The sequence below is a fragment of the Centropristis striata genome, chromosome 13 (assembly GCF_030273125.1).
Source record: "Centropristis striata isolate RG_2023a ecotype Rhode Island chromosome 13, C.striata_1.0, whole genome shotgun sequence".
Taxonomy (NCBI): domain Eukaryota; kingdom Metazoa; phylum Chordata; class Actinopteri; order Perciformes; family Serranidae; genus Centropristis; species Centropristis striata.
The window spans coordinates 23,446,343-23,472,393 of record NC_081529.1 but is presented as its reverse complement, the minus strand read 5'-3'; the positions used below and the strand labels follow the sequence as shown (position 1 = coordinate 23,472,393).

Genomic DNA, 26,051 nt, shown 5'->3' with positions numbered 1-26,051 from the left:
TTAGCATAAGGATTTAGAACATTTTGATGCAGAAGATAAAATCCCTCCAAAATACCACATTAAGACACCAGAAACACCACAGAAAAAACATGATGTGATTTGATGTGAAAAAGTTTCGATATTTTAGGAGATTTCTGCAAGAATTGTATAGTTTTAACGATTGGATGGCGAGCACTCCTGATCTGGAAACTGCTGAGAAAGCTCCTTATTGTCCATATAACTAGGGAAGCCAGTCAGAAGTTCTATGCGGCTGTGGTCACAACAGGTTTATAAAGTGAGGTCAAGTTTCAAATAAGGTCTTACTGCGATACATTCTTCTATGGGGACTAAGCTGATAATATATGAATACAATGGTGTTCATTTAATCAACAACAGTCTCTGTTTTACAGTCACACCCAATTTGAGCAAGTTTAAGACAAGTTTAGGCTGCTTGCAAAAAATTAAAAAAAATTTCCCCCAAAATTGCATAAAGTGGGCATATCTGTCAAGCGGAGACACATAGGTATCCATAGAACCCATTTTCATTTAGATAACTTGAGGTCAAGGAACCCCTTTGAGATGGCCATGCTACTTTTTTTTTTTGCTAAAATAGCCTAAATGTGGAGCATCATTTCACAGCGTTTCCAACAACTGAGCATGACATGGTTGTTTCCTGCCTTAGGTCTTCGACTTTCATATGGTACTATCTTCACACTAGCTGGCAAGACATTACTCTCTTTAAGAGGCCAGCTGCTGGTCCCACAGGTTCAGAGGGTTAAAAGGACCAAAAAGAGAAAGAATACAGCAAAGAGGTGGTCTGAGAGAGACAAAAGACAAAACTCCTCTTTTATGTCTCTCATCCAATCTTTCTTTCACCTTGTGATACTCAGTGATGAGAAGGAAATGTGCTTGCTCAGCACCAGGAGCACAGATTTCCTTACTGATGGGCAGGGGAGTGACTGTGCCTGATTGCACACACACACACACATACACAAAACACCAATTTCCCCTGAACACACATCTACTACCACCACTCCTCCGCACACCTAGGCTGCGAGGGGAATAGAGATTATGCTGGAGCGTGTCGTCGGGCGTGGACCATTAAACACACACTGGATACAGGTCGTGCGGATGGTGGAGGGCTGTGTAGCAAACCAGCAGGCCACAGATGCTTCCTCTCAGAGTAAATCTCTATCATTTTAGCTGTCAAATTACAACCTGAGCTGTGAGACAGGTAGACCTACTTTGGCTTAGCAAGAAGCAGGTGAGGCAGAGTGGTAATTAGTCGTGCGGCGACAATAGGGAAGAGAGGAAATAATGAGGGAGAGGTAAGAAGGCAGTGGGGAGGAAAGGAGGCCCCAGTAAGAAGGGGGGGGGGGGTTAAAAGAGCTGACCAGTTATTATGCATAATACAGCAGAAATAAAGAAGGGGGAGGTAGAGCAGCATGAGTGAGAGCAACTGGAGGTTTGGAAGAACAAAAATATTTAAAGAAATAAGATGGAAAAGTAGTGAAGGCAGAAAAGGGAGATGTTGTGTGAAGGAGCACAGTGTGTAAATGTCATGCCAAATTAGACAGAAAAGACCAGCTTCAGCTCAGAGGGCTAAAATTGTTATGTGTGGTCACAGCCTGGGTGAGATATGTGTACTTCCTCCAGAAAACACTTGTCACTTTGGTTCTGCTCTGACTGAACTCCGCTGAGCGCATGTTAACCAGAGTGGAAAACCACTAGAATAATGCTGCAGAGGGGGGAAAAAAACAAAAAGGCTCCTGTTGTTTTGCATAGAAGCAAAACAATTAAGTGAATGATGATTATACAAGTTGCCATGAATACAAAGAGCCTTGTTAACTTGAGCCAGATGTATTATATTGACTAAAATGTACTTGATGTTTTTTATGTGAATACAAGTTTTTATTGGATGGCGGTGTGACTGACTCACAGCATTGTTAGACGACATTTAGATCTTGTCTAGTTTCCTTAGTGGAAATAAGGATTTTTCATTGTTGTTTAAGCAATGTTAAAGCAACTTCTTTGACAATTGTGCTGTACAAAAATTGTAAATATAATGTATTTTTTTGTTTAGATATTAATATATATTAATATTGTTTAAAAAAAGAGTCATCCATATACTATCAGTGGTGGGAAAATAATTCAGATCCCTTACCGAAGTACTAATACCACACTGTGAAATTAGTCCTGCATTCAAAACTTACTTCAGTAAAAGCGCAGAAGTATCAGCATCAAAATGTACTTAAAGTATCAAAAGTAAAAGTACTCGTTATGCAAAAAATCTATTCCAAATATATACACTGTTATGAGGTTTAATTTAAAAATGCATCATTTGGAATTTATTTAAAATAAATTCATTTTTGTTTTTTCATGATAGATCTTGACCTGAAAAGCAACTGAAGCTGTCAGCTAAATGTAGTGGAGTAAACAATACAATGTACATGTAAATGTACTTAGTAACATTCTAACAGTGAATGCTATATTGCACATATAGAACTATTTACATTTTTACAACCTCTACTTACAGCCTGTCCTGTCCTCTCCTCTCCGCTCTGTGTAAACAGCATGTCATTCAGTGAAAGTTTCAATGGATTTTTGTCACATTATTGATGACCTCAGCCAAGAGGAGCACAGAGCTTAATGTTTCCCCCATTAGTCACTTAGACACAAAAACATGGGGAAATAGTGGTGGTTTTCCCTTTAAGGTACTCCTGTAATTGTGTCCACTTTCTGTTTTCTTTTAAAGCATTAACCATTATTTCTGATGGCTCATCTGTTTTGTCTCTTGGACTGTCCCCTTTTTGCATGGCCCTTCTTTCTCTGCTCCTTAGCCAACCCTGTCCTGACCTTTTTCGTCATCCTCTGCCTTTATGACACCAGGACACATTGCGGGAGTGCCCACCAGACCACGGCACCGATGTGGACTATGCCTGCAATCCAAGCCTTCAGTTTATCTCGCCCATGTACTTTGTCTCCTTCGTGCTCACCGCCCAGTTCGTGCTCATCAATGTGGTGGTGGCCGTGCTGATGAAGCACCTGGACGACTCCAACAAGGAGGCCCAAGAGGAGGCGGAGATGGATGCAGAAATTGAGCTGGAGCTGGCCCAGGGCACCCTCTGTTGCATGGGCGCCCCCAGCTGTGGGGGTGGGAGGGAAAATAAAGGACTAGTGGCTGCTGGACCTGGAGGCACAGCAGGGGGAAAGGAGAGAGGAGGTTCTTGTGGAGAGAGGGGAGAAGGAGTGAGGAAGATGCGACATTCAGCCGGCAGTTCGCACCTGGGAACGTACAACTCCCGTGACTCCAGCCGGACCCTGTACTCACCAGCACAAGTGAGTGTGTGTATTTCTGCGTTTATATGAAAAAAAAAGGGTTTGGGTATTCTTTTGTTTGTTTCCTGATAGTGTGAAAGGCCTGTTTTGTATGTGTGGCATTTGCATATGGGTGGGTGGGAGGGATTGTGTGTTTTTATGTCTGTAAGTAGGGATGTCTCAAGATGATCTGCAGAATCAGGCATATCGCAGCCTTTTTTATTTAGAATTTTGGCTTTAGAAATATCACAACCTCATTAAATAACATGCATTTCTGATTGTTTCTTTTTATACATCCCAGATGTAAGCCAGCCGTGGCTCAGCTGTAATGCTTATCTTTGTCTCTTTACAACAGTGGAATCATTGCATAGTGCAGTACATTGTAGATTTCTTGTGGAGCACCCCAAGGCTCTGTTTTAGGACCACTGCTTTAACTGCATCAGTCACCAGCAGTGACAGTCTGCTCTTTTAAGGTATTCAAGAGGCTTTGTACAAAAAAAAAGAAAGAAGCTGATGAGCAGATACGGAAGACCCTTTAACACGGACTAATAAGAGCAGACGGGCGTTTCTGGGAGCAGGGCTTAAAGAGACAGGCACTAAAACGGAGCATTTCATACAGAAAGTTTGTACATTCAAGCAGCAAATACAAGTATGAACCGAAAATTAGCATAATATTTGTCATTTAATAATTTTAATGTAGGCTTAGTCTGCACTTTTCAGCTGTATTATGTAGCTAAAGAAATAATTATGATCAGACACAGTATCATAGTGGATAATAAACTATTTGGATCAGTATCTGGGGCAAAACTGGATAAAAGAGACCTCCCTACTTCTGAGTATCCTTTTCTGTTCCTCTGGCTGCCTGTCAGTTTGCTTCTCTTTACACAGTATCAATGCATTAGTTCATGCTGAGGTAATTACATATTCAATTCACAAACTGAAAAAAATACAAAAGAGGTAAACAATACAGCAGTTATTTTCTGTTTAGTGTTTGAATGGTGCAGAGAATCATTGCTTTATTTCTTATTGTGAAAATGACTGACAGCCACATTGCTTGATTACACTCAGTCATTTTACCCTCTATCTCTTTGTATAATTCGATTGTACTTTTGTTCATTTCCTTTTTCAGATTTTGTGAGAAGGAAGGGAGGGCAAGGAAGGTTAAACATCGACACAAAGAGAGGGGATAAAAAGAAAAGGCAGATAAAAAGGAAGAGACACTAAGCTGTGGCTTAATTGCACCATTGCACAAGTGCAGTTGTGTTAAGAAGTCAGTTAATATGAATGTGAAAAGGCATTTTTCCAAAATGAAACCAAACTACTTAAGTGCTATTATGCAGATGAGCATCAAGGCTAAGTTGTATATTTCCATTTTACTTTTTTGTTTTGTTTTGTCTTCTCACGGCAACCCATGTTGTCAACAAGGAGAGATGAGAAACTTTAATTGCTTTCTCATCTACGCTTTTTTTCATTTTAGCTTTATTAACCTTTCAGTACTCACGTGAGACTGAGTGAGTTTGCAGATGCACAGGCTACGTTTTTGAAATGATCATTTCAGTGCCTTCACCTTTGTGTGAGAGAAGATGGTGTCTCATTTCTACTCCCTGTCTCACAGCAGAGATGCACGCTTCCATTATGAAATCGCTAATGATAGTCTGAGATATCCACAGAAAAACACACATAAAGATGACTCATCGGCCGCCATGAGGAGTCTCACCTTTGTGGAGCTAAAGTTGGCTGCATGGAGTCATTTTTAGCTCAGTGTGACAAAGGAACTTAATGCAGACCAGGAGAACACACTGGCAGCATCCTCCCCCTCTCTCTATCTCTCTCCATCTCCCCTTTCTCTCATTCTGTGTCTCTCAAGTGATGCAATAAGGGATCTGGCAGAACGATGCAATTTACTCAGAGCACAGGTCCTGGGGTTGGAGTGTGTGTGTGTGTGTGTGTTCGTGTGTGTGTGTGTGCTTGTGTGTGCAATTGAAAAAGGCTCATGTAAGGGGGTGAAAAAAACAAAGACTGGATAAAAGAAGAGGACATAGCCATTGTGACCAGTGATTTTTGGACTGCAGTTTCAAAGTTTGTGTTTTTGAAGCCAGAAGTGACCATATTTGGACTGGTTGGAGCGAGGGGGGAACCCCGCTAGAGAATTGCTAGCTAATGCTAGCTAGCAAGCTGCATCTGATATTGATTACTATGCTAATTTTGGCTAGCAAATAATAGGCTTTTAAAAAAAATGTGCTTATTTCCTTAGAGTGTCTTTTAGTTCAATTGAATGCTGAACAAGACATTTTAGGAGACTTGAGTGTTAGAATTAACTTTATGTTTTCAAAGGGTCAAAACACGGACAACAGCAAAAAGCAGGTTTACGGCTGTTTAAATGTGCCAATAAAACTCATTACTGCACCCAGTGTTGGGAGGTTTAGTTTTAAATTTAATTTAATTTGTAATTAGATTCCTCAGATCAGGTATTCTAATTACTTTGGATTACTTTTGGAATATATCAAAGCACACACATTTTTGAAATTTAAAAAAGAAAGGTGTGTGTCAAAATCGGGCCAGCAGTTTTTTCCATTATCCTGGTGATAAACAAACCAACAAACAAACTGTACCAAAACATGATCGACTTGGCGGTGGTTATAAAGTAATCCCTTCAAGCAATCTATTTTTAAAGACATTAATTGAACACAGTATACCACCAATTTAAACGGTAACTGAATAAGGAATACAGTTTCTCATATTTTGGATTTTAAATATGCAATCCCCTTGTATTCCATTTGTCCTCAACAACAGCTCAGTGTTGTTAATTTTATTTTAAATGGGACCATAATTTACAAAATGCTGTATTGAAGAAGACTTGAAATAAGCGTTTGAGACCATTCATTCATCAGGAAAATGTGTACAGAGGGGTGAGAAGTAGGGTCAATTTTTATTGACTCTTATGCAAACTGACTTCTCTAGCAGCCAGTGGAGTCCCCCCCTGCTGACCATTAGAAAGAATGCGGGTTTAAGGCACTTTTGAAAAGGCTTTGTTTTTCAAGCCCGCATGCTACATCCACTTCTTTTGTCCAGTTTATTGCACCGACCCAAACATTGTGACATCAACTGCTGTGAATCTCCCCATATTGAAATAATATTACCAGCTTCTCCAGCTAAAACAAGTCATTTTCCTTTGGGACACTATATTTTCAACAAAAAATATTGGTTTTATGGAGGCAAATAACTTCCATAAAATTGATGTTTGTATACTCAAAGAGTGCTGATAGAGTCTTTATGATATATGGAGACTTCAAGAGCAAAAGAAAGATTGCAGCTGCAACTAGTATATTCTATAATGTGCCGTGAAAAAGTCATTTTTGACTCTATGGTGAAACGCTAGTAATATATTGCACAGGGACTAGAGGCGACACTGTAGGAAGCCGCCACACACAGAGGGAGAGAGAGTAAGGGAATAAGACAGGAGAGATAATGGCTGAGGCAGTGACAGTCAGATAGACGCAGTAATTAATTTCAGCTCTCTCCTCTCTCTCTCAACTTCCATTCCCTGTAGACGGGCCCTATTGTTGTCCACTAATACAGTTATTAATGGAGGCCAGCACATAGGCCACCACAGTCAATCAAACATTAGTTTTTATATCAAACTCTCCACCTACACAGAATGCATCTTGGGACTGTCTGTGTGCGAGAGAAAAAAAGGGATTTTTTTATACATGCATGTATTAAAAGAGCTGCAGTCAGCGTGTCTACATGCCAGAATATGGCACTGCAGCACGGTTTCATAAACCAGCATGATTTAGGTATATTTATAATGCTGGGAGTACAGTAACCTATCTCTTCAATTCTTACCCCCCTCATTTTCAAAACATGAGCCATGAGTGATTGAAATATAACAGCATGAGTCAGAAATGTGTGTTTGCATAAGAGATCTAAATATAGTCCTATAAGCGGCGTTGTAGAAATGTGTTATGAAATTAGACTTGTGTGGGGATTGAAGAGGAGTGACCTTGTTTCACAGTATCTTTTGGGCTATATCTGCTGATGTAATACAGTTATTTTGGCTGTTATGAATGTGCTACAGGCATCTAATTCATTGTGAAATACAGTGCCTTGCCAAGAAACACAGAAATCATTTTTAAAGTAGTTTCCTTTTTCTGTCAGTAGTTTCCCCTTTTCTGCCAGATTGGTTTCTGGGAAAACCAATCTGGCAGATGAGATTCAAGCAAGGAGGGATCATTTAAGTCGCAGAAAAAGCCCTGACTGATTCAGTCTAAATTGCTTTAAACCTAATAATACCCAGAGCACAAAGCAAATGCTTAAATCTTAAATTGTTTCAACAAGGTATTGAACAGCCTAATTGAGGTGATATATCAAATGTAATTGCACCACTCGCAGTGCTCAAGGCTTTGATAGTAAAATTATGTGTTACTTGGCTAATGAGGGTTTGGAGTCATATTATTGAGCAGCCTTTTTCCAAAAGAGAACAGTGTTTAGCCCTAAAGGCCAACAAAGCATGAGAGAGGGATATGTTCTGTTTTATTTGTACATGATCTCTGACAGAGAATGTGTTTGATTAGCTTTTTCCCTAATTTTTGAGGAGAATTTTTAGAAATTAAGACTTAGATAATGTGAAATATACATATGTGTGAGTGGATATGCACATGTGCATTTGTATAAGAGTATAATAAAGTATAAAGCATACCTGCGTGTGCACACACAGACACTTTAATAACCCTTACAATGGTGTATGCATTTCCCTGCGTGTTCTTTGTCCTCGCATGTCCGCATGTGCACATGTTTGCACCTGCGTGCAATACTGGTCTGCCGGCCTGCGTCCCGTGTGTATGTGTCCGTGTGTATGTCTGTGCGTGCGTGTGTATGTGTTCCAGGAGAGCCAATGGCTGGACAGCGTTTCTCTCTTGATCAAGGATACATTGGAGGGGGAGATGCTGATGATCGACAACCTCTCCGGTTCTGTCTTCCACCACTATTCCTCTCCTCCACCCATCTGCAAAGATTGCAAGGGCCATCCACAAGAGGTACCAACGTCAACACACATGGATACACACACATATAAACAGCACACACACACACACACACACACACACACACACACACACGCTCATACACCTTGAGGAGGGATGTAACCATGTGGTTAGGGGCGGATCTACGGTGGCAGCTGCCTTTAAAAGGTTTTATCATCCCCGTTTGGACAAATTATATAAATAAAAAGCTTTGTTGGTCGGAAATGTAAAGAGCAAAGTTCCAATGATAAAGTGCAAGTGTAGCAGCTCTGTTTATTCCCACTTCTGGCTGCACACAAAAAAAGTTTTGCACTTTAACCACATTTTCAAATTTGAGCACAAATACAAAATACTTTTTTAGTTTAATCAGCATTAATGATAATTGTTGGCAACACTAAATGTGAAAGTTTAAGACTTTAAGGGACATATATGTTAATGCATAGATAGATAGATGTACATGAACACATAATTTAATTACCTGTTTTGCCATTATTTTAGGCTAAGTGAGTAGCCTATGTTTGATCAAAAAAGACATGTATGTCTTTTTTTTTCTCCAATTAAATACTTTCCAGCTTTTATTATATTCAATGCTTTAGTCGTGCCACAATGATGCTAATGTTTTTGAGTTAAAATATCTTTATTTAGGGGTTTTACCCAGCACATCTTGATGTTATGAATGTTAGTGATTAAATTAGCATATGTATTTATTTCTGCCACCTCTTAAAGTCTCCTCTCCCCCCATGAATATTTACCTCGATCCGCCACTGCTTGTGGTTTAAACAGAACTACTTTTGGCTGCCACAGTAACATAAATAGATGCATACATTTTTAACATTATCAGTTTTAGTGCCAAACCTGGAGGCCCATATTTATCAGACATGTCAGAATCACTCCTATAACTCACACAGAGCATTTCACTAGTATTAAAAAAGCTCCGACCAAAGAATGTTAAACCTATCTATAAAGAAACCACCCCAGTGTAGCCAATTTAACATCCATGCTGCTAGTCTTGGACACTTTTATGACCCCTTTAGAAATGTTATTTTACAAAATGAGCCCTGCAACAAATCTAGTGACATTTCAGGCAAACAAACTTTCCCTTGAAGTTGTTGCAGGTGACTCTGCGGTCTTTCTTGCTCGCTGTTGCTGCAGTTGTTTGGCTCGACAGTTACGTTCAGAGGGAGAGAGATGATGCTTCAACCACTGGGCAGCCAGACTGAAATATAAACTTAATTACACAGTATTTAAAGTGTATTTAAGAATGCCGTGGTTTAATTGACGTGTTCAATCAGGTCATCTTACCAATGGCTACGCTCATAATTTGCAAAACCGGGCTTATCAAGTCTTTGATTATCATGTTTAGTGGTGAGTGGTGAGGAAGAACCAGGTCAGCTTTGAAGCTCTGAAATGCATTAATGTCGTCACAGATGTGAGGGACCCAAATCTGCTGTCATAGCCACAGTTACTTGCTATCAAATAAATGTACATTTTAAGATTTTGTTGACACAGATTTGTAGATGAAGCACTTGAGAGATTGCAGCAAAAGATTGATTTCGAAAACACTTTTACTGCTTTGCCTGAAAGTAGCACCTAATCTGGATCGTTCTGAGAAATTTGGGCTCGTTAGGCCTGCTTCCTTGCTCTAAGATGCTTGGTAAACATGGCCCCAGGTGGTATAATATATAATGTATAATAATGAATTCACACTGGATACAAGCACCATATAGTTGTGGAGGCAGAAATATACAAGTGAAAGACCCAATCCCAATCTCCAGCCTAAAGCCTAAATCTCATGGGTGTTAATGGCACAGCTGTGAAAGAGCTTAAAATAGTTTTGTTTTTTTTTAAATTAAAAAAAAAAAAAATATATATATATATATATATATATATATATATATATATATATAATATATATATATATATATATATATATATATATATATATAATATATATATATATATATATATATATATATATATATATATATATACAAAAATCTAAATAAATAAAGATGCAAATTAAATAGATAAATAAATAAATAATTTATGTCAGATTTCATTTATTTATTTATTTATTTATTCCTACATTTATTTTGGCTATTTTTTTTGTACATTTGATAGTTTGTATTTATTTTAAATCTTCCCTACTTACAACACTTAATGCCAGGTGCCTTGCAGTGTGGACAACAGGAGAAACTTATTATTTCCCTTTTTTTATTTGTTTTTTATAACTTAATGAATTCATAAACTATAAGCAATAATAGGTCTAGTAAAACATGTTTTGCAGTATCTTGAGAAATGTATTTTCAATTATATGAATAATTAATGATTAATTACAAGCCCAGCAAATAATACCAAAGCATATATTGGTTCAATAAAAGTTTCCCTCAAGCAGAATATGACCTTTGCTAAAAAGCGTTCACTAGTTGATCTATTGTTTCTTTTTTTATTTGGCACATTATATACAAGGTTAAATATTAATGTCCCAGTCCTGGTAAACTTCCAAGAAGATTTCTTCCCTACACGGTCTATGCTTGGTTTGAGTACATGTTGTTGTACAAAAACACATTTTATACATCTATAATTTTGCTATGAAGTATGGGCAAGTCCCTCAGTAAAGTCTGTGAGATAAGGGACTGCACTGTACCCTCACCCACAGAAACATGCTAGTCTATAAGTCTATGAGGGGGGGGGTTGAGTTGGGACTTCTAATTTCCTTAGCATACATATGCATAAACATATGCATGTATAAATAGTATATGCAAACATAGTAATCAGCCCCCAATATACTATATATATAATGTATATAACATGCACATACTGAGGGTTTCATTGACGTGTGTGTTGTGGAAAACACTTTTGTCTGCATCAAAAACTTTGCAAAACTCAGTCCTGAAACACTAAATACACACACACACACACACACACACACACATAAAAAGACAAACACATTCATGCACACATACACAATGTTGGTAAGCAGATGACGCGCATGCATATTTGCACACACAGGAACATGCATTTGCACGTACTATCATGCACATGCTCACACGGGGCTTCATTCATCACACAAGCAGTCTGAGTGGAAAGTTCATGCTTTATAAACCATGTCAGCTACTGAATGTGCTATTATGTTACAGTCTGACAGGGAATTTTAGCCCTTAATTAAACACACTATCAACACAAGATGATATCTACTTCCCATATGGGCAGAAATGTGGATTAATGAGGCCCACTGCATGCTTACACACATGCAACCATTCCTGGTGTGACTGCATGCACGCTCGCACCAACACGCTCCTTCAGTCGTGCTCGTATTTGGGGGTATTTTGTACGCAGGAGATCCTGCATAAAACACACTCACAAACATACTGTTCTGTGCCAGTGTTGTCCATCACAATGACAAAGTGCAGTGGGTCAGCTCAGAAGAAGCAATAACTGAGCTCTACACCTCCTCACCTGTCAGTCCTGCTTTCTGCCTGTCTGCAGATGCTGTCAAACCATCAATCTATTCTCCCTCTTTTACATGCTTCCTCTTCCCATCAGCTCCTCCACACCTCTGGCTACTATCTATGTCTGATTTACTGTATCTGATCATGTTCTGTTCTCCTCTATGTTCTTTAACCATTAGGCTTGCATTTTGTTTGTTTGTCTGAGAGACAATGAGTGTGGGTGTGTGCCATTTTCAGACAGATGGGTCTTTCACTGATGTGAGTTACGTACAAGGGGGGACAGGAAGGCACAGCGGGACACCTGGATGCCGTGTGTGACAGTGAAAATATTCATCAAGTAACGGCCTAATAAAGACTGGAGATCAGCCACAGCCTGAGTCTGACTACAGTTGAGTCTACAGGGAACAGTTCAATGGAGCAGTGAAGGCCTTTGCCATTTATTCAGTTGCGAGCATAAACAGGCACTTCTCAAGTGAGCGGTCCACAACATTATTTTTCTGGCACTATTTTTGGGAGGGCGCCACTTTGAAGGGCAGCATCAGAGTTGCGAAGCTATTTTGAAATAATGGTTCTGAAAGCTACTTGAACAGGCAGAGGGCAAAAACATATCTTTGGACATGGGCAGGTAGAGATGCACCATGTGGAATTTTTTTTCAGCCAAAATTAATAAAACAAATTATAATTTCACTTTTTTGTATTTCAAAAAGAAGTTTATGCACTCCTTAAGGTAATAAAGGGGAAGATGTAGTGAGCAAAGCTGAATGATTTTATATTCCATAGTACTGATCTAACCAAATCTAACTGATATCACTATGGTTATCACAAAAAACACAATATTTTGACTTTTCAAATGTGTACTGGAATTGACTAGTATGACTAGCATGCTGGGATACCTGGCGACATAGACAAAGTTAATCCAGTAGGGGGGACGCAAGTTCAAACAAATTGGGCGCCACAAGAATGAGTTCTTAAACCAGGAAGTAAGTTAGCATTTTAACGCCCTGGGGTCTAACGTTTCAAACTCAATGAGGATTTTTAATAAGTTGGTGATTAGATGCCCGAAATAAGGTGATTCAGTGATGTTCGCATTTTGTTGTACAACATAAAACGCGTTAATAGTACCCCAACTTCTGATTTTTTTTTAAGGTGTCCTTATAAAGGTGGTTGCTAACAATTGGTTAATGAGACTACAGTGGTTGACATTAAACGTCATCACGCCAGACACGAACTGGAACTTGCTCATTAGGTGCCTTACAGCCTCTAGTCTTGTGTTTCAGTGCTCTTACAAACTCTTGTAGATTAGGTTAATAAATTATTTATTAGACAGTTTCGCTAGTTTGTCAAAACCTTGAGTTAGCTTGTCGGAGACCGTCTGAAGCATAACGGGAGTGACATTCAAGTCATGCGACGTGGAGTAGTTCGCTATAGCATGACGTCAGCTTTTAACATCTGTCGGCTGAATTAACGCTTCAAACACCATAAAAGTGGTTTTCATTCGTCAAGATTATCCTGCTAAACAAAACACGTAAGCATCAGAAATGTGTGTTTGCCACAGAGCTTATTTTCTGCAATGATCCAAAATCCAATGCAAAAATCCCAATTCTCAATAGACCCCATGATGATGCTAACTTACGGGTTGGCCTCCAAAAATACGTCATTTAATTTGCTCTCTATTGGTCAGGTACTGTGGCCACATTGTGAGAATTAAAATAAAACACTTTAAACTTGTTGGCGGATCACAAACCAACTTTAAAGGTTGGTTTGAACACATTTTGTCCATCCCTCTCAGCAGTCCTGCATGATGAATGGACTCTGGTAATGCATTGGCAATTTCACAAAAAAAGTAGTTCCAAGAGGTCTTAGAGGATAAATAAATAACAGTATTAAATTGTTTTTTGTGCTGCATATACAGTATGTTGTGTATTGTGCATTTTATAGAAAGTATTATTTGAGGCAAATAGGACAATAATTGAAAGACTTCCCAAATAACTTCAATCACTAAAGTGCAGGCTTGTAACATTTCTTTGGTGACATGAAGTAGGATGATAAAACTTGTGATTGACAGCAAAAAGGAGAAGCAGGAAATGTGCCTGTTATTGCACCTCCTTGTGCACATCTTTCTTGTCTTTAACATAAATTATTGCATACCCTTACCAGGTCTACACCAGCATGAGTGATTTGATGTTGCCATAAGATATCAGTCATGCTTGTTTTCGTGCTAAGTCACACAAACTTCTCCTCTCATTGCCTCCCTGCAGTGTATAATAAAAACAATCCTTTGCCCCTTTGCTCTCAGGCTGCGGTGGACACTTTCAATTGGTTCTTGTCTGAGTCCCCCCAGTGAAGCCTTCAATATCTCTGCAGTTACCTTGGAAGCAACTGTATAGCAGCTTCTCCTTGTACCCATTGTACCTCTTTCACTGTCCCTGGAGGCACAGCCAAGAAAACAGGAAAAGAAAGGCTGTTGTTTCCAATAGCATTTGATGACTTGCAGGGACCTTTTTGAAGCTATTTACAACCCAAGTCTGAGACAAGGAGCAAATCAGGAGATATGGTTCTGTCACATAGGGGCATTAGTGGGGGTCAATACACAGAAAAACTGCAAAGTACTCCAAAACAGTAATGAGTTGCATTGTCGTGCTCTGGCTTTGCTTCCTTGCCTCATCCCACCCCTCTGTTTCTCTCTTTCTCTCTCCCTCCTTGGGAAATGGTAATTTACTGCTGCATATCAGCCATGAATCTTTCTCTATGAACCTCTTTGTCTTTCTCACCTACGGGTATGTGTTAATATATCGCTAACAGGCCTCACTCCATTGGATTTCATTGGGCTCTTTTTAAGTATCCTTTTTAATGCTTCTCTCTGGCTATTTATTGCTCAGTCTCTTTAAAGCAACACCGCTTGAGCGCATCCAAGCACCTCCAGAACCCTGAAATTCCACTCCAGCTCACTGTTTGCAGTATGTTTTGAAAGCGGGGAAGTGTAGAGACGAGTGTCAGCTGAGGAGGCTCGTGCAGCGATAATTTAAAACCAATTCAATTGCCATATGGCCTGAATTACACTTGTAACAGTTGGAGTTATTGTTGTCAATTTCTAATTAATCTGTGTTTGGTAATGTTTAGGACTGCTCTACGTGTGTGTACGACATGCAAAAATGTAATATACAGTTGGCTGCAGGGGTAGAATTATGTGGTTCTGATGGGGGAAAAAAACATCTCTTCATTCTGGCTTCCTCTACATGCAGATACTGCCGGTTCACATCCATAAACATACACTTGCTGTGTACGTTCTGCTTGGATATCTGCCTTGCCTCTCATTCAGCCTCCTTCTTCACATATTTTTGGGGCACTGGGAAATATTTGTTCAATTCATGATGACAAAGCAATGTTTGTACTTCTTGAAATCTCTCACACTGCTCTCTTTACAGACAGGTGCCACGGCATTTTGGCCACTTTGAATTGTCAACATCTGGTGAAGCGTATCGAAACTTGGCGGAGGTTTTACCGATCTTGTCTGTGTAGCTCATATCGGCCTAGGTCTACTGTTTAAATCACCAGGGACATCTTCAAAGCCTTGTTGCTGATCTTTCAGAAATGTAATATCTATGTCCAGAAAGATATAAGATACTGAAGCCAGCCATGGTTGTTGTGAACCCTAGAATAAATCATGCATTATATTTAGCACTAATGAGACATTGCGGTATTAATTTATTCCTTGCAGTCTGAAATGTTTGCTGTTCGTTTTCCCGATCTCTTCCTGTTTTAAGACATGAATAACGGAGGTGCATTTTTGCAGCAGATCAGGATGGCAGAGATTGAGCAGGCGTCGCTGAAGTCAGAGCAACTGTCGGACAAGTCGTCGTCCCCCGCCCTGCCAGATGACCTCAGCCTGGACGAACATACTGCCTACCAGCTGCTGGCGCAAGAGGGAAAGGTGTGTATGAGCAGAGGGAGGTGGGAAGGTAGGATTAGCATCTACACTTCTGAGAAAAAAAAAACACTTCATAAGCCCCCAAAAATATGTAGTACAAATGTAAAAACATAAGCCCTATCCCTAATTGGACTCATTTTCTAGGAGGCCAAAATAAAAGACATAAAATAATTTCCTTTGAAACTATCAAGTTTTTCTAAATGATGTACAGATTTTTAGGCATTAATAATGAAATCGCTTTGAAAAGAGTGCAAATAGCTGCTTTAAGTGGGAAAAAAGCCCCTAGACTCAATAACGTCTTGGCTGAGCCCTGAATTTTTAAAGTTTTTTTTTTATCCAACTAATTTGGACATAAAGTCAGGTGGCAGGTGGCAGGCAGGTGGCCATTTTTTTACAACACCTCCATCCTTGGCACCAGCACTGGGTTGTCTCAGCTATTAGTTAGGGTATGAAGTCGACACTCAAGGCTCGGTAACTACTCGTTACCAAAACTGGTAGCACCACAATTTGGACGTAAAGTCATAACAGGCAGGTGGCCAGTCAGTGATTGATTGAGTTCCATGGTCATGTATCACACCATATTAATCTGGATCAATATCTTGTAAAATGGCATTTAATATCATGAAAAAAATATGCTTTGTGGTAGAAAAACTGATGTTTTACCATTCCCTTGTAACTGAAAGTACAGGGCAGAGGGCTTGCTTCATTTAAGTCCATCTACGCTGTAGAAAAAAAATATTTTCCAGAAAGTTACTGTATTAATCACAGGGTTTTTCTAGATTTTTTTTTCTACATTAACTGCAAAACTGCAAAAACTATTAATAAACATAAAGGTCTTTTATTACAAATAGTTACCATAAAATGAAAATTTAAATATGTAAATTAATATAATGGGGCATTATAGTTTTTTTACAGTATTATTTAATGCTTCATTGTCTTGAATGTTGAATTACACTGAATTATATGTAATATATCGGCAATATGTTTTGTATATATCCATACATCACCCATCATATTAAAAAAATCAACCTTTTGAGGTTATTCTATAGATATTTATTTTTTAAATGCAAGAAAGAAAATTATCTGACAGTGTTTGGCAACTTTGCTGCCAGACTTTTGACCATTTTTTAAAAACTATTTTGTTTTTTTATTACAGTGTAGTCTGCTTGAGTTATTAATCCTTTACCTGACAGAGGTTTGTTGAATTTTGAATCTATTGCCCCCACCATGGCTCAGAAATATCAGCGGCATAACTGTGGTGTATAGGGATAAATCCATGGCACTGTCTGTGGTGCTGAACTAACACGTGGATTTGTAATTGTAACTTTTTCACTGAGCCTAACCCTTTTGTCTTTGTCGTCTTCAGAGAGTAGTAATGTAGAAACTCCATGGTGCAACCGCTTTTATTCTAGAATTGGACAAACCACGACTTAGTGATAACTGACATTTTTGCTCTGCTAAATTTGAGCTAACACACAGCTGGTGCCACATGCAGCATGTACTTTAGTTGGGCTGTTTACCTGCTTGTCACCTTTGCACTAAATTTTGAGACCAAAGCAGATTCAACTTCATGCAGTATAACTTTTTTGCTTTAAAATTAAACTTCAGAGAAAGACAAAGATGCAGTGACCACTATCATACCAATTGCACCATATATTCACAGTGGTTAACTTCTAGTGCGTGCATTACTTTGTACTTGACACGTACAGTATACCCTCCCCCACGAGGATAAGCACAAACAATAGCCGAGGCTCACTGATGATTTTTTACACTCATTCCAGGAAGCACAAAACAAATGACCATTATAAAATCCTTTCCGTGGCTTTGCTGTAGGCTCTCTTGTGAATTACAGATTTAAACCTTAGGTTCCAAAGGCCCCTTTATCTCTTTCTCTCTGTGTATCAGTGGTAACTATCTTGTCTTTGAAGAATCCACAGACTCTTCTCATGAATAAAACTAGCCTCTCCCTAGCTGCTATCCTGGGTGGCTCTCATGCCTCCCTCGCTTGCACCTACTCTCTCTCTCTTTAGACTTTATCTTTCATGTTTCTCCTTTCTCAGTGTTACCCCTCTGGTAATTGCACACCTTCTCTGCACCTCCCTCTAGCCCCTCTATCTCCATCCCTTATCATCCGTCCTTCCTAGATATCCTTCACTGTAATGGGGTAATGCTCCTTGGTTCTGGATAGCCAGATAAGCCTGCAAGCACCAAGCATGGCTATGAACCACACCTCATTAGAGGAAGGGAGAAAGAGAGGGGAAGAGGGAGAGACAGAAGGTGAGGAAGGATCTAAGGTTAGGGATTTCATTTGTCAAACACTGTTTGGTAAATAAAAATGTGTGTGTGCCATCAAGCATGTGTGCCAAGGCTGTTTGAGGTTTCTATGGGTGTGGGTGGCTGCCTGTTTGAATGGGGGCTGTTCAGGGGTTAGGACTGAATGACACAGAGATACAATACACTAGCGGAAGCACAAAACCCACATACGTGTGTGTGTGTGTGTGCACACGAACGCGCACAACTGATTCCCAACGTGATGGTAATTAAAACGTACGAGGTAAGCATTTACAAAGCTGAACTCCTGCTTTAATCTTCCTCCTGTTTCCCGCTCCCAGCTGTTGCAGCCATCACACATACTGACAAATTTATAACCAAACATTTGTTGTTTCAATATGTAACATTTACATGACAATAACAGGCTCATTCAGCTCATAATCAGTCCTCACCCCTTCACTAGCACTTTAAAATGAAAAGCCCAAGGGATGTGAATCAGAGGCCATGTTTGATATGTGCAGGATGCCACAGGGGCTGCTGTCTTTTCTCTGCTCATTTTCTATCAGACCTGGTCCAGGAATTGTCACAAAATATAATGCTAATCCTAAACTTCAATTGTCCCCTCGCAGAATAAATAAGAGCTTAAGGCTAATTTTAAGATATGTTAATGATTATAAGCCGTTCAGCGCAGAAGTTCAAGCAATTTTCAGCATATAATTGATCCCTGCATGTGTAATTTAACTTTTCTTTTAAGTTAAACTTGGGTACAGCCATACAAGCATTCTATTTTTATTACATCTTTCACACTGTGTCAACATTTTTTGGAATGAGGGTTGTAAAATCCACACACTTGCGTGATTAATCCATCCCAGAGGAAGGCTTTCTCTTCACTGTCACATCGTGTGTTGTCTTCCAGGGAAGGTGCAGCAGTGACTCCCGCAGCTCTGAGGAGGCTGGAGGTGGAGGGAGTCATGCAGGAGGCCACCAGGCTCAGAGCGTGGTGCAGAGCCAGCCCTGCAGGGCTCTGAGCATCGAGGTGGAGACTGCACTACAGGACATGGAGCTGCAAACACACCAACCACATATGTGCTCACCTCACTGTAGCCCTGGTGAGTAAAAGCTGATTGGAGATGTTCACTGTTCTACCAGGCAGATTTTTAAAGGAATGTATTCATGATTAATAGTTTTAAATATGTATTAGTACCAGTATGATTTCATAGGTGGTGGGTAAAATTGACATATGAACAAGAAATAACACACAGCAATATTCTCAATTTTATGTTCATACTTGTATTTTGTTTAAATTTTATATATATAAATATATATATATATATATATATATATATATATATAACAAAATATTTGGTCCAACTGGTCAGCAATTCCAGGTTATTTGCATCACATCTGTGTGGATCTGCAGCTGGTGCAATGTGTTTTCATAATTATTATTTTTTTCAAATTCAGCTGATCTGAATTTTTTAAGCAAATGGCATCACGAAGCAGAGCCACACTGCACATTAAAACATCAACACAAATTTGAAATCTGTCAGTTTTAATCAAACAGTTGGTGCTTTTACCCACCGCCCTTTAAAGCAACAACAGGCCCCACCAGAAGGAAGCATTTTGAAAGCATCTGTGTATATTGAAGCAGGTTTACTCACGACATCCACCTGCTAGCGTTGTGCTCGGCTCGCTGATTTAATAGCTATTAGAGTGGTTTTGTCTATTAATATATATATACATATATAAATATACTCCTCTGCTATAACTTGATCTACATACATTATTCAGATTAAACAAATCATTCAAGTGGAGATCAGTTGACACAAGGGTAGAAATGGAAAGAGTGTGTTCCCTCCTCAAGGTGGCATTTCCAGCAGCAGCAACAAGGACAGAAACAAAGAAGGAGGAGGAGGAGCCAGTGGCATTTCTCCTCTCTTCCATCTGCCTGCAGAGTTCTTCCACCCTGCAGGAGCGGCCATCCCAGCACCTCCCCGCAGCAGGAGCCTACGGTTGTCGAGGGGCCTCCGGCTGACCTCCCCAGCCTCCTGGGCTTCGCTCCGCTCCCCAGGAGCCCATAGCAAGATGCTCTGTACACAGGTAAGGGGAGGGGGAGGAGACGGACAAAACAGTCAAATGGGTTAGATGACTCTAAAAGTGGAGAAAAATACTCGTGAGGTTTTATTGGAGTATAGGCTTGAGCAAGTGTTTGATTAATGTTAACGGTAAAACAACAAACAGGTTTAATTTCCTGCTTAGCTGAATGACAAATGGCCGCTGACAACAGATGATTATAAATGAAATTGTTATTATGGTTTGTAATCAGCATTTAAAGTCCCAGTTTCAATCTTGTGTCCCTGTGGTAATTGTTCATTTATCGCCTGATATATGCCAAATATACTTTTACATCAAAGTCCCTGTTGTTTTACCTGACTGTTAAACCAAGTAAAACAGTTTCACATGTTTAATGAGTCATCCTGCACATTTTACAAAAATGAACTAGTTAGCCACACTAAGTGGTGGAAGAAGTATTCAGATCCTTTACTTAAGTACAAGTACTAAAACCACACTGTGGAATGACTCCACTATTTTAAGTAAAAGTCCTGCATTCAGTAAAAGTACAAAAGTATCAGCATCAAAATGTACTTAAAATATCAAAAGTAAAAACACTTATTATGCAGAATGGCCCCACTCAGATTGTTTTATATATTCCAAATATATTATTGGATTATTATTATTGATGCATTTATGTAAGCAGCGTTTTAATTTTTGTAAAGATTTTAACTGCTTTATATACTGTTATGAGGTTTAATTAAACATAATGTCTAATCACTTTAAATGTATAATGTTTTTATTTTAAATCTTGACCTGAGAAGTAACTAAAGCTGGCAGCTAAATGTAGTGGAGTAGAAGTATAAAGTTACATAAAATGGAAAAAACACTCAAGTAAAATACCTCAAAATTGAACTTAAGTACAGTAGTTGAGTAAATGTTCTTAGTTACATTCCACCATTGGCCACACTTAGTATATAAAATTCAAAACTACACCTCACTGTTTGTGGATTTTAGTAACTTTCAGTTATGCAATATGGAAAGATAGCAAGAGATGTGTGTGGGGAAAAACTTTGTGTTCACTTTCCACACAATGTGGCTGAGGTGTATTTCAGGAAGGACGGCTCTGCAGGTGCGGGCAGTACAGAGGATACACAGGCACTGGCTGGGTGTTGTTTAAATGTGTGTGCTGCCTTGCTGCAAGTTGAAAGCCTGCAAAATATCTGTTTCGTCTCTCCCTTGTCCTTGTCCTTATTTTACAACAGGTGACTGAGGTGTGTGTGGAGCCAACAGTCTTCTGTAGCTCCGATTCATGCTAAGACTGTCCACATTTTAGAGCTGCAAATAAAATGTGGAGGATTTGATTTATATGACTCTTGCAACTTTACACCACTCACATATTTCACTGGGAAATACATTACAGTAAAGAAGCTAACGACGATTTAGCTTGCATTAAATACATTCCTATAGTGGTAGATAGATATTACATAGTATTAGTAAGAGTTGGATTTCATGTGCTCCACTTTCTTTCCTTCTGTTTCCAGTACCCATCCCACAGTGACTCATCCCTTGCTACAGGCAGCTCTGAGGGCAGCCTCCAGACCACCCTGGAAGAGGGACTGAGCTTCAGCATCTCTCCACCACAGAACTTGGAGTTGCCTTTGCCCACAGCTCCTTTACCACTTGTGTGTCCTCTCCCGCTCCCCGAAGACAGCACTGAGATTTTTTCCCCGGTCCAGACCCTGAGACCGAGGCCGAGCCCCTCGTCGGCCCTCACCCTCCAGGCCACCAGGGGCCACCAGCGGAGTCAGAGCAGCGGCCGAGGTAGCACCAGCCCGGGCTACACCCGCGACGACTCCATCGACCCTTCGGACGAAGACCTGGGCATCGGGATCGGATCGTCGATCGGCGGCTGCGGCTCCAGCCAAGCGGGGAACAGTGAACACTTGTCAGAGACACTGAGCAGCCTGTCGCTGACATCACTGCTGTCGCCCAGCTCCCTGGTGTACCCGGGAGGAGCAGTGAAGAAGTGCAACAGCACAGGCAGCCTGGACCAAGGGGGGATGCTGCTGTCATCCCGGGGCAGGGAGGGCCGCAGGGAGATTCTGGGCTTGGAGCTTATGGACCCCCAGGGCTTCTTGGCCAACCCCTGGTCAGGAGTGTTAGTTGATACGAGAAGAGGAGAAGGAAGAGGGGAGATAGGAGACGGCGAGCAAGGGTTCAAAGGGAAGAGCTCAAGCCAAACAACAGTAGGGCCTTGTCGGAAAAACAGATGAAACCTACTGCTCTCTCTTTCTTTGTCTCTCCATTCCTTGGATCTAAACCCATAGCTGTCCCTCTCACTCTCTCTGCTTCCATCAGTGAGAGAGAGGCTTGATGACACATGATTCCAAAACCCTCATCTTGCCCCCTCAACCCCTTTCTATACATTTGTGACAAGCCCATGTCCTATTTTGTGCTACCTAGAGGAGTGGTCTTGGTTGTAGCCTGCTGGTGAGGAGGTGGCCTGCAGAGTTAAGGCCCAAGGGCTGAAGATAGATCCCTCTGTACCTGAAGAGGAGGACGTGGAAGGTTCTGCTCACATTGTAAGACCAGGAGACCCCGTTATGTCATATCAGGGAGTCGATAGGAGCAGAGACAAAAGAGCTTAAACTCAAAGACACAAGAAAGAGTCTTGTTGTTGCTCTACTGTAGTCTCCTTTCCACCCCGTGTCGGCTTGGCTTCACTGAGGTTGAAAATGCAAAAATAGAAGCACCCAAACTGAAATAGCTACCCATGCCAACAGAGGCTGTTTTGACGCGTTTATGTCTCAGAGGCAGTGCAGCAAGTAAGTGGGAGGAGACTCGGAAATGGCGGAAATACATCAAGGCGGAAGGAAGGCTGGGAAAAGGAGAAGGCAGGTCATTTGTTTGGCTGGGAGAGCAGAAAGCGGATCTAATGTCCATCTGTTCTGGCAGACGGAAACAACAGGTCCTACTCACTTTGGCACAGGACCTTCTGCTGAGTTCAGAGTAAAAATGCAAGGTGGAGGAGAGTTCAAGAGTGTGTGTGCTCGTCATGTGTGTGTGAGAGAGAGCACTGCCTCAGGTATCCAAGGCATGAATTAAATCATTCTCATCACTTCACCGTACCTCTGTATTTTTTAAACAGGAGACTGATCGGAGCTCTTTGTCAACTTAGTCTTGAGTGGCAGCGGAAAAATGAAAAGAAAATTGACAGATGGCAGAGGTATGACCGTGCATGGAGTGATTCGTGAAATTGGTTATTTTTCTTTCTATCTCCAGCATCTTTCACTCGCTCAAACATGAAGAGTATGAAAGAGGTTGGATGGAGCTTTACAAACCCCATCAGAAGAAACAATAATGTGTGCATGGGGCAGCCTTGTGTGCACCAAAAAAAATAAATAAATAAAAAGATTCTTATTAAAGTGAGACTTGAAGCACACTCCTTTTGACACCACTTCCTCTCACCATGCTTAAGAATTTGTGACGAATGGACACAAGAGTCGCGAGGGACATTGACTGCATGATGGAATTGCATTTAACCAAGATTTTTATCTATATACAGACGTGTATCAAGATGTCAATGTCGGGTGATAACCATGTGATTTCTATTCCACTATTTTTGTAGAAAAGAGAATAGGCACGTGCAAGTGTTGCCGTTACTTTGTCCCTGTTTCATTTAACCCATCCGGTCTCTTTGACTCGTTGTCTAGGACTTTTTGTCTGCCAGTGGCTTCCAGTTTTATAACATTTTTTAAACGTGTGGACGGTGTATAAAACAACGAAGCAAAAAATTTCAAACTAACTTTTTGTGCGCTGAAGTGATTGTTCCCTCCAGCACATTTCTCTTTGGGAACACTGGTTCCTCAGAGGATTTTTTTGTCAAATGTTGGGGGACGACCAGAGATGTGAACAGCCATATTCACTCAGCACACGAGGATCATTCTAGCTCACAGACATTCCTGGCTGCACACAGGGAACTTTGTTTGCTTTTTAGCCTCCTATGCTAAAAACCACGACTAGCGTAAACCATCTCGATGAAAGCTTTAATTTGAGAGTTACACCACAACATATCGATTACGGACACATTAGTGTTCCTTAAAGCATGGTTCTGGGATTGCAATACAGTATGATTTTCTTGAAATGACACCCTGATGCACTCATCTTTCTCTTCCCCCATCTCTTCACACACACAGTATGTTGTAGCAACCCTTTTCACACACACCATAGTTTGATATCAGAAGCTGAAACTGTAACAATGAACAGAACTTTGCATCTTTTAATGCAAGCTTATTTTGGCTTCTGATTAATAATCACTCCTTCCAAAAAAACAAAGAGACGCTCATCTTTAAAGCCTGATTTCTAGAGGTAGACTGTTGTATCCCCAGTGTTTTGATCATTACCTTACTTTTTTTAATTTCTCAAAAAGAATGAGGTGATGTGAGAATATCCGAGGGTTTGACCTTTTTTATCATGCAAAATCACTTTGATGACTATGTTTTATCACATGGTGTTGGGTATTAATGAGTGATAGTAAAGACAGTTGTGTGTGTGTGTGTGTGAGAGAGAGAGAGAGAGAGTGTGTGTGTGTGTGTGTGTGTGTGTGTGTGTGTGTGTTTATGACTTCAGGTGAAGTGATTGCCTTTTCCTGAAGTGTCCTGTTCGTCAGCGAGGAATCCTGAGATTAAAGGTTGAAGAGGGAAAACACGAAGCAACCAAGGGCTGTTTTAGCTTCGAAGATATATCCTCCTATCTTTCTGAGACAAATCCTTGTGTCAATGAATTATGGCATCAAAGGTTAAAGCCTGACTACGCAGCAATAAATGTTCTATGTGTATGCCCTGAGTAAATGATGTCAATGTGATTTTTATCTCCTCAGAATACAACAGTATTCGTTACTGTCTGTTTTTGCTTCTACTTGTCTGAACCTACAACCAATCAGATAGCACCTATGCCCTCTCAGAGACCAACCAGTAGAGAGATGGGCTGCAATTGGACGACATGAACAAATGAGGTTATTGAACTCAGGTCGGGGGGTAAAAACCACTGGTAAAATTTAAAAGATGTAAAGGTTTGCTCAGACTGAACTCGGAGCAAATTTCACCTCGCTGTATTCGCACAAACGTGATTGCTGGAGTGATTTCAAGTCTAGCTGTAATTACCGAACAATAACCGTGTTTCCATTCATTGTGGAGAGAAATTGAAGTGAACTTTTGATAAAATAAATGTGGCTTAAGGCATGTTTCTATAAACTGGTTTGGAGTGATAGCAGTAAGCTACAATGTAGTTTCATAGGCGTTGCAAAACTTCAGGAATTTGGTTCAGTTTAAATTGTTTGTGGGGTCAAGTCATTGTTTTGGAAGTCACAGTTAAGTCCCAAGTCAAGACTAACAAGTCCCAAGTCAAGTCTCAAGTCCTAAAGTTTGAATTAGAAGTCCTAACAAAATGTAATGTAATTTTAATAATAGACTAATAATATATTAAGTTTAAAAACCATAAGTGGTTTGTGTGAAAGTAAACCTAATCATATAAAAACAGCACTGACATTGCATTTTCTTCGCATAAAGCATCGGTGTTCAAGTCCAAGTTGTGTTGCACGTCTCTTTCGATTTTGTCAAGTATAAACTCATCAAATTTTTTGACATATTTCTGATCCAGACCTCTGAGTAATGGTTTTTGAATATTGATTTTGCCCTTTAAAAACCACATAAAAATGTTTACCATGCCCATGTTTGGTATTTATTTTTTCAGCACAACTTCACCTATATGATCTGACAATTATTTTTCATTTTAATCTACTTTATTTACATATTTAGCCCAAAAAAAATTATCATGGAATCCAAATTGAAAAAATAGACAATTTATAACAAAAAAACCACAAACATGCTCAATGAACTGCTTCGGAAGTTGAAAATGTAACCATAGGTTGCAAATATGAACATATAAAGGTACAATTTAAATATAATATAACTATATGTTAACAATTCCCATAAAAACATTGTACGGATATGATTTATATTATAACTC

The 26,051-nt window shown here is 39.9% G+C and overlaps 1 protein-coding gene across 1 annotated transcript in view; it reads left to right on the top strand.

The window, feature by feature from the left end:
* The window catches only part of LOC131984111 (voltage-dependent T-type calcium channel subunit alpha-1I-like), a 240,450-nt gene extending 216,035 nt beyond the window's left edge, over positions 1-24,415 (top strand). Inside the window, exons 32-37 of the mRNA XM_059348992.1 lie at positions 2,869-3,318; positions 8,184-8,333; positions 15,564-15,701; positions 18,886-19,078; positions 19,834-20,069; positions 21,566-24,415. Of these exons, the coding sequence (XP_059204975.1) occupies positions 2,869-3,318; positions 8,184-8,333; positions 15,564-15,701; positions 18,886-19,078; positions 19,834-20,069; positions 21,566-22,297 (1,899 nt within the window). The 3' untranslated portion in view covers positions 22,298-24,415. The remainder of the gene's footprint in view (positions 1-2,868; positions 3,319-8,183; positions 8,334-15,563; positions 15,702-18,885; positions 19,079-19,833; positions 20,070-21,565) is intronic.
* The last annotated feature ends 1,636 nt before the right edge of the window (positions 24,416-26,051 follow it).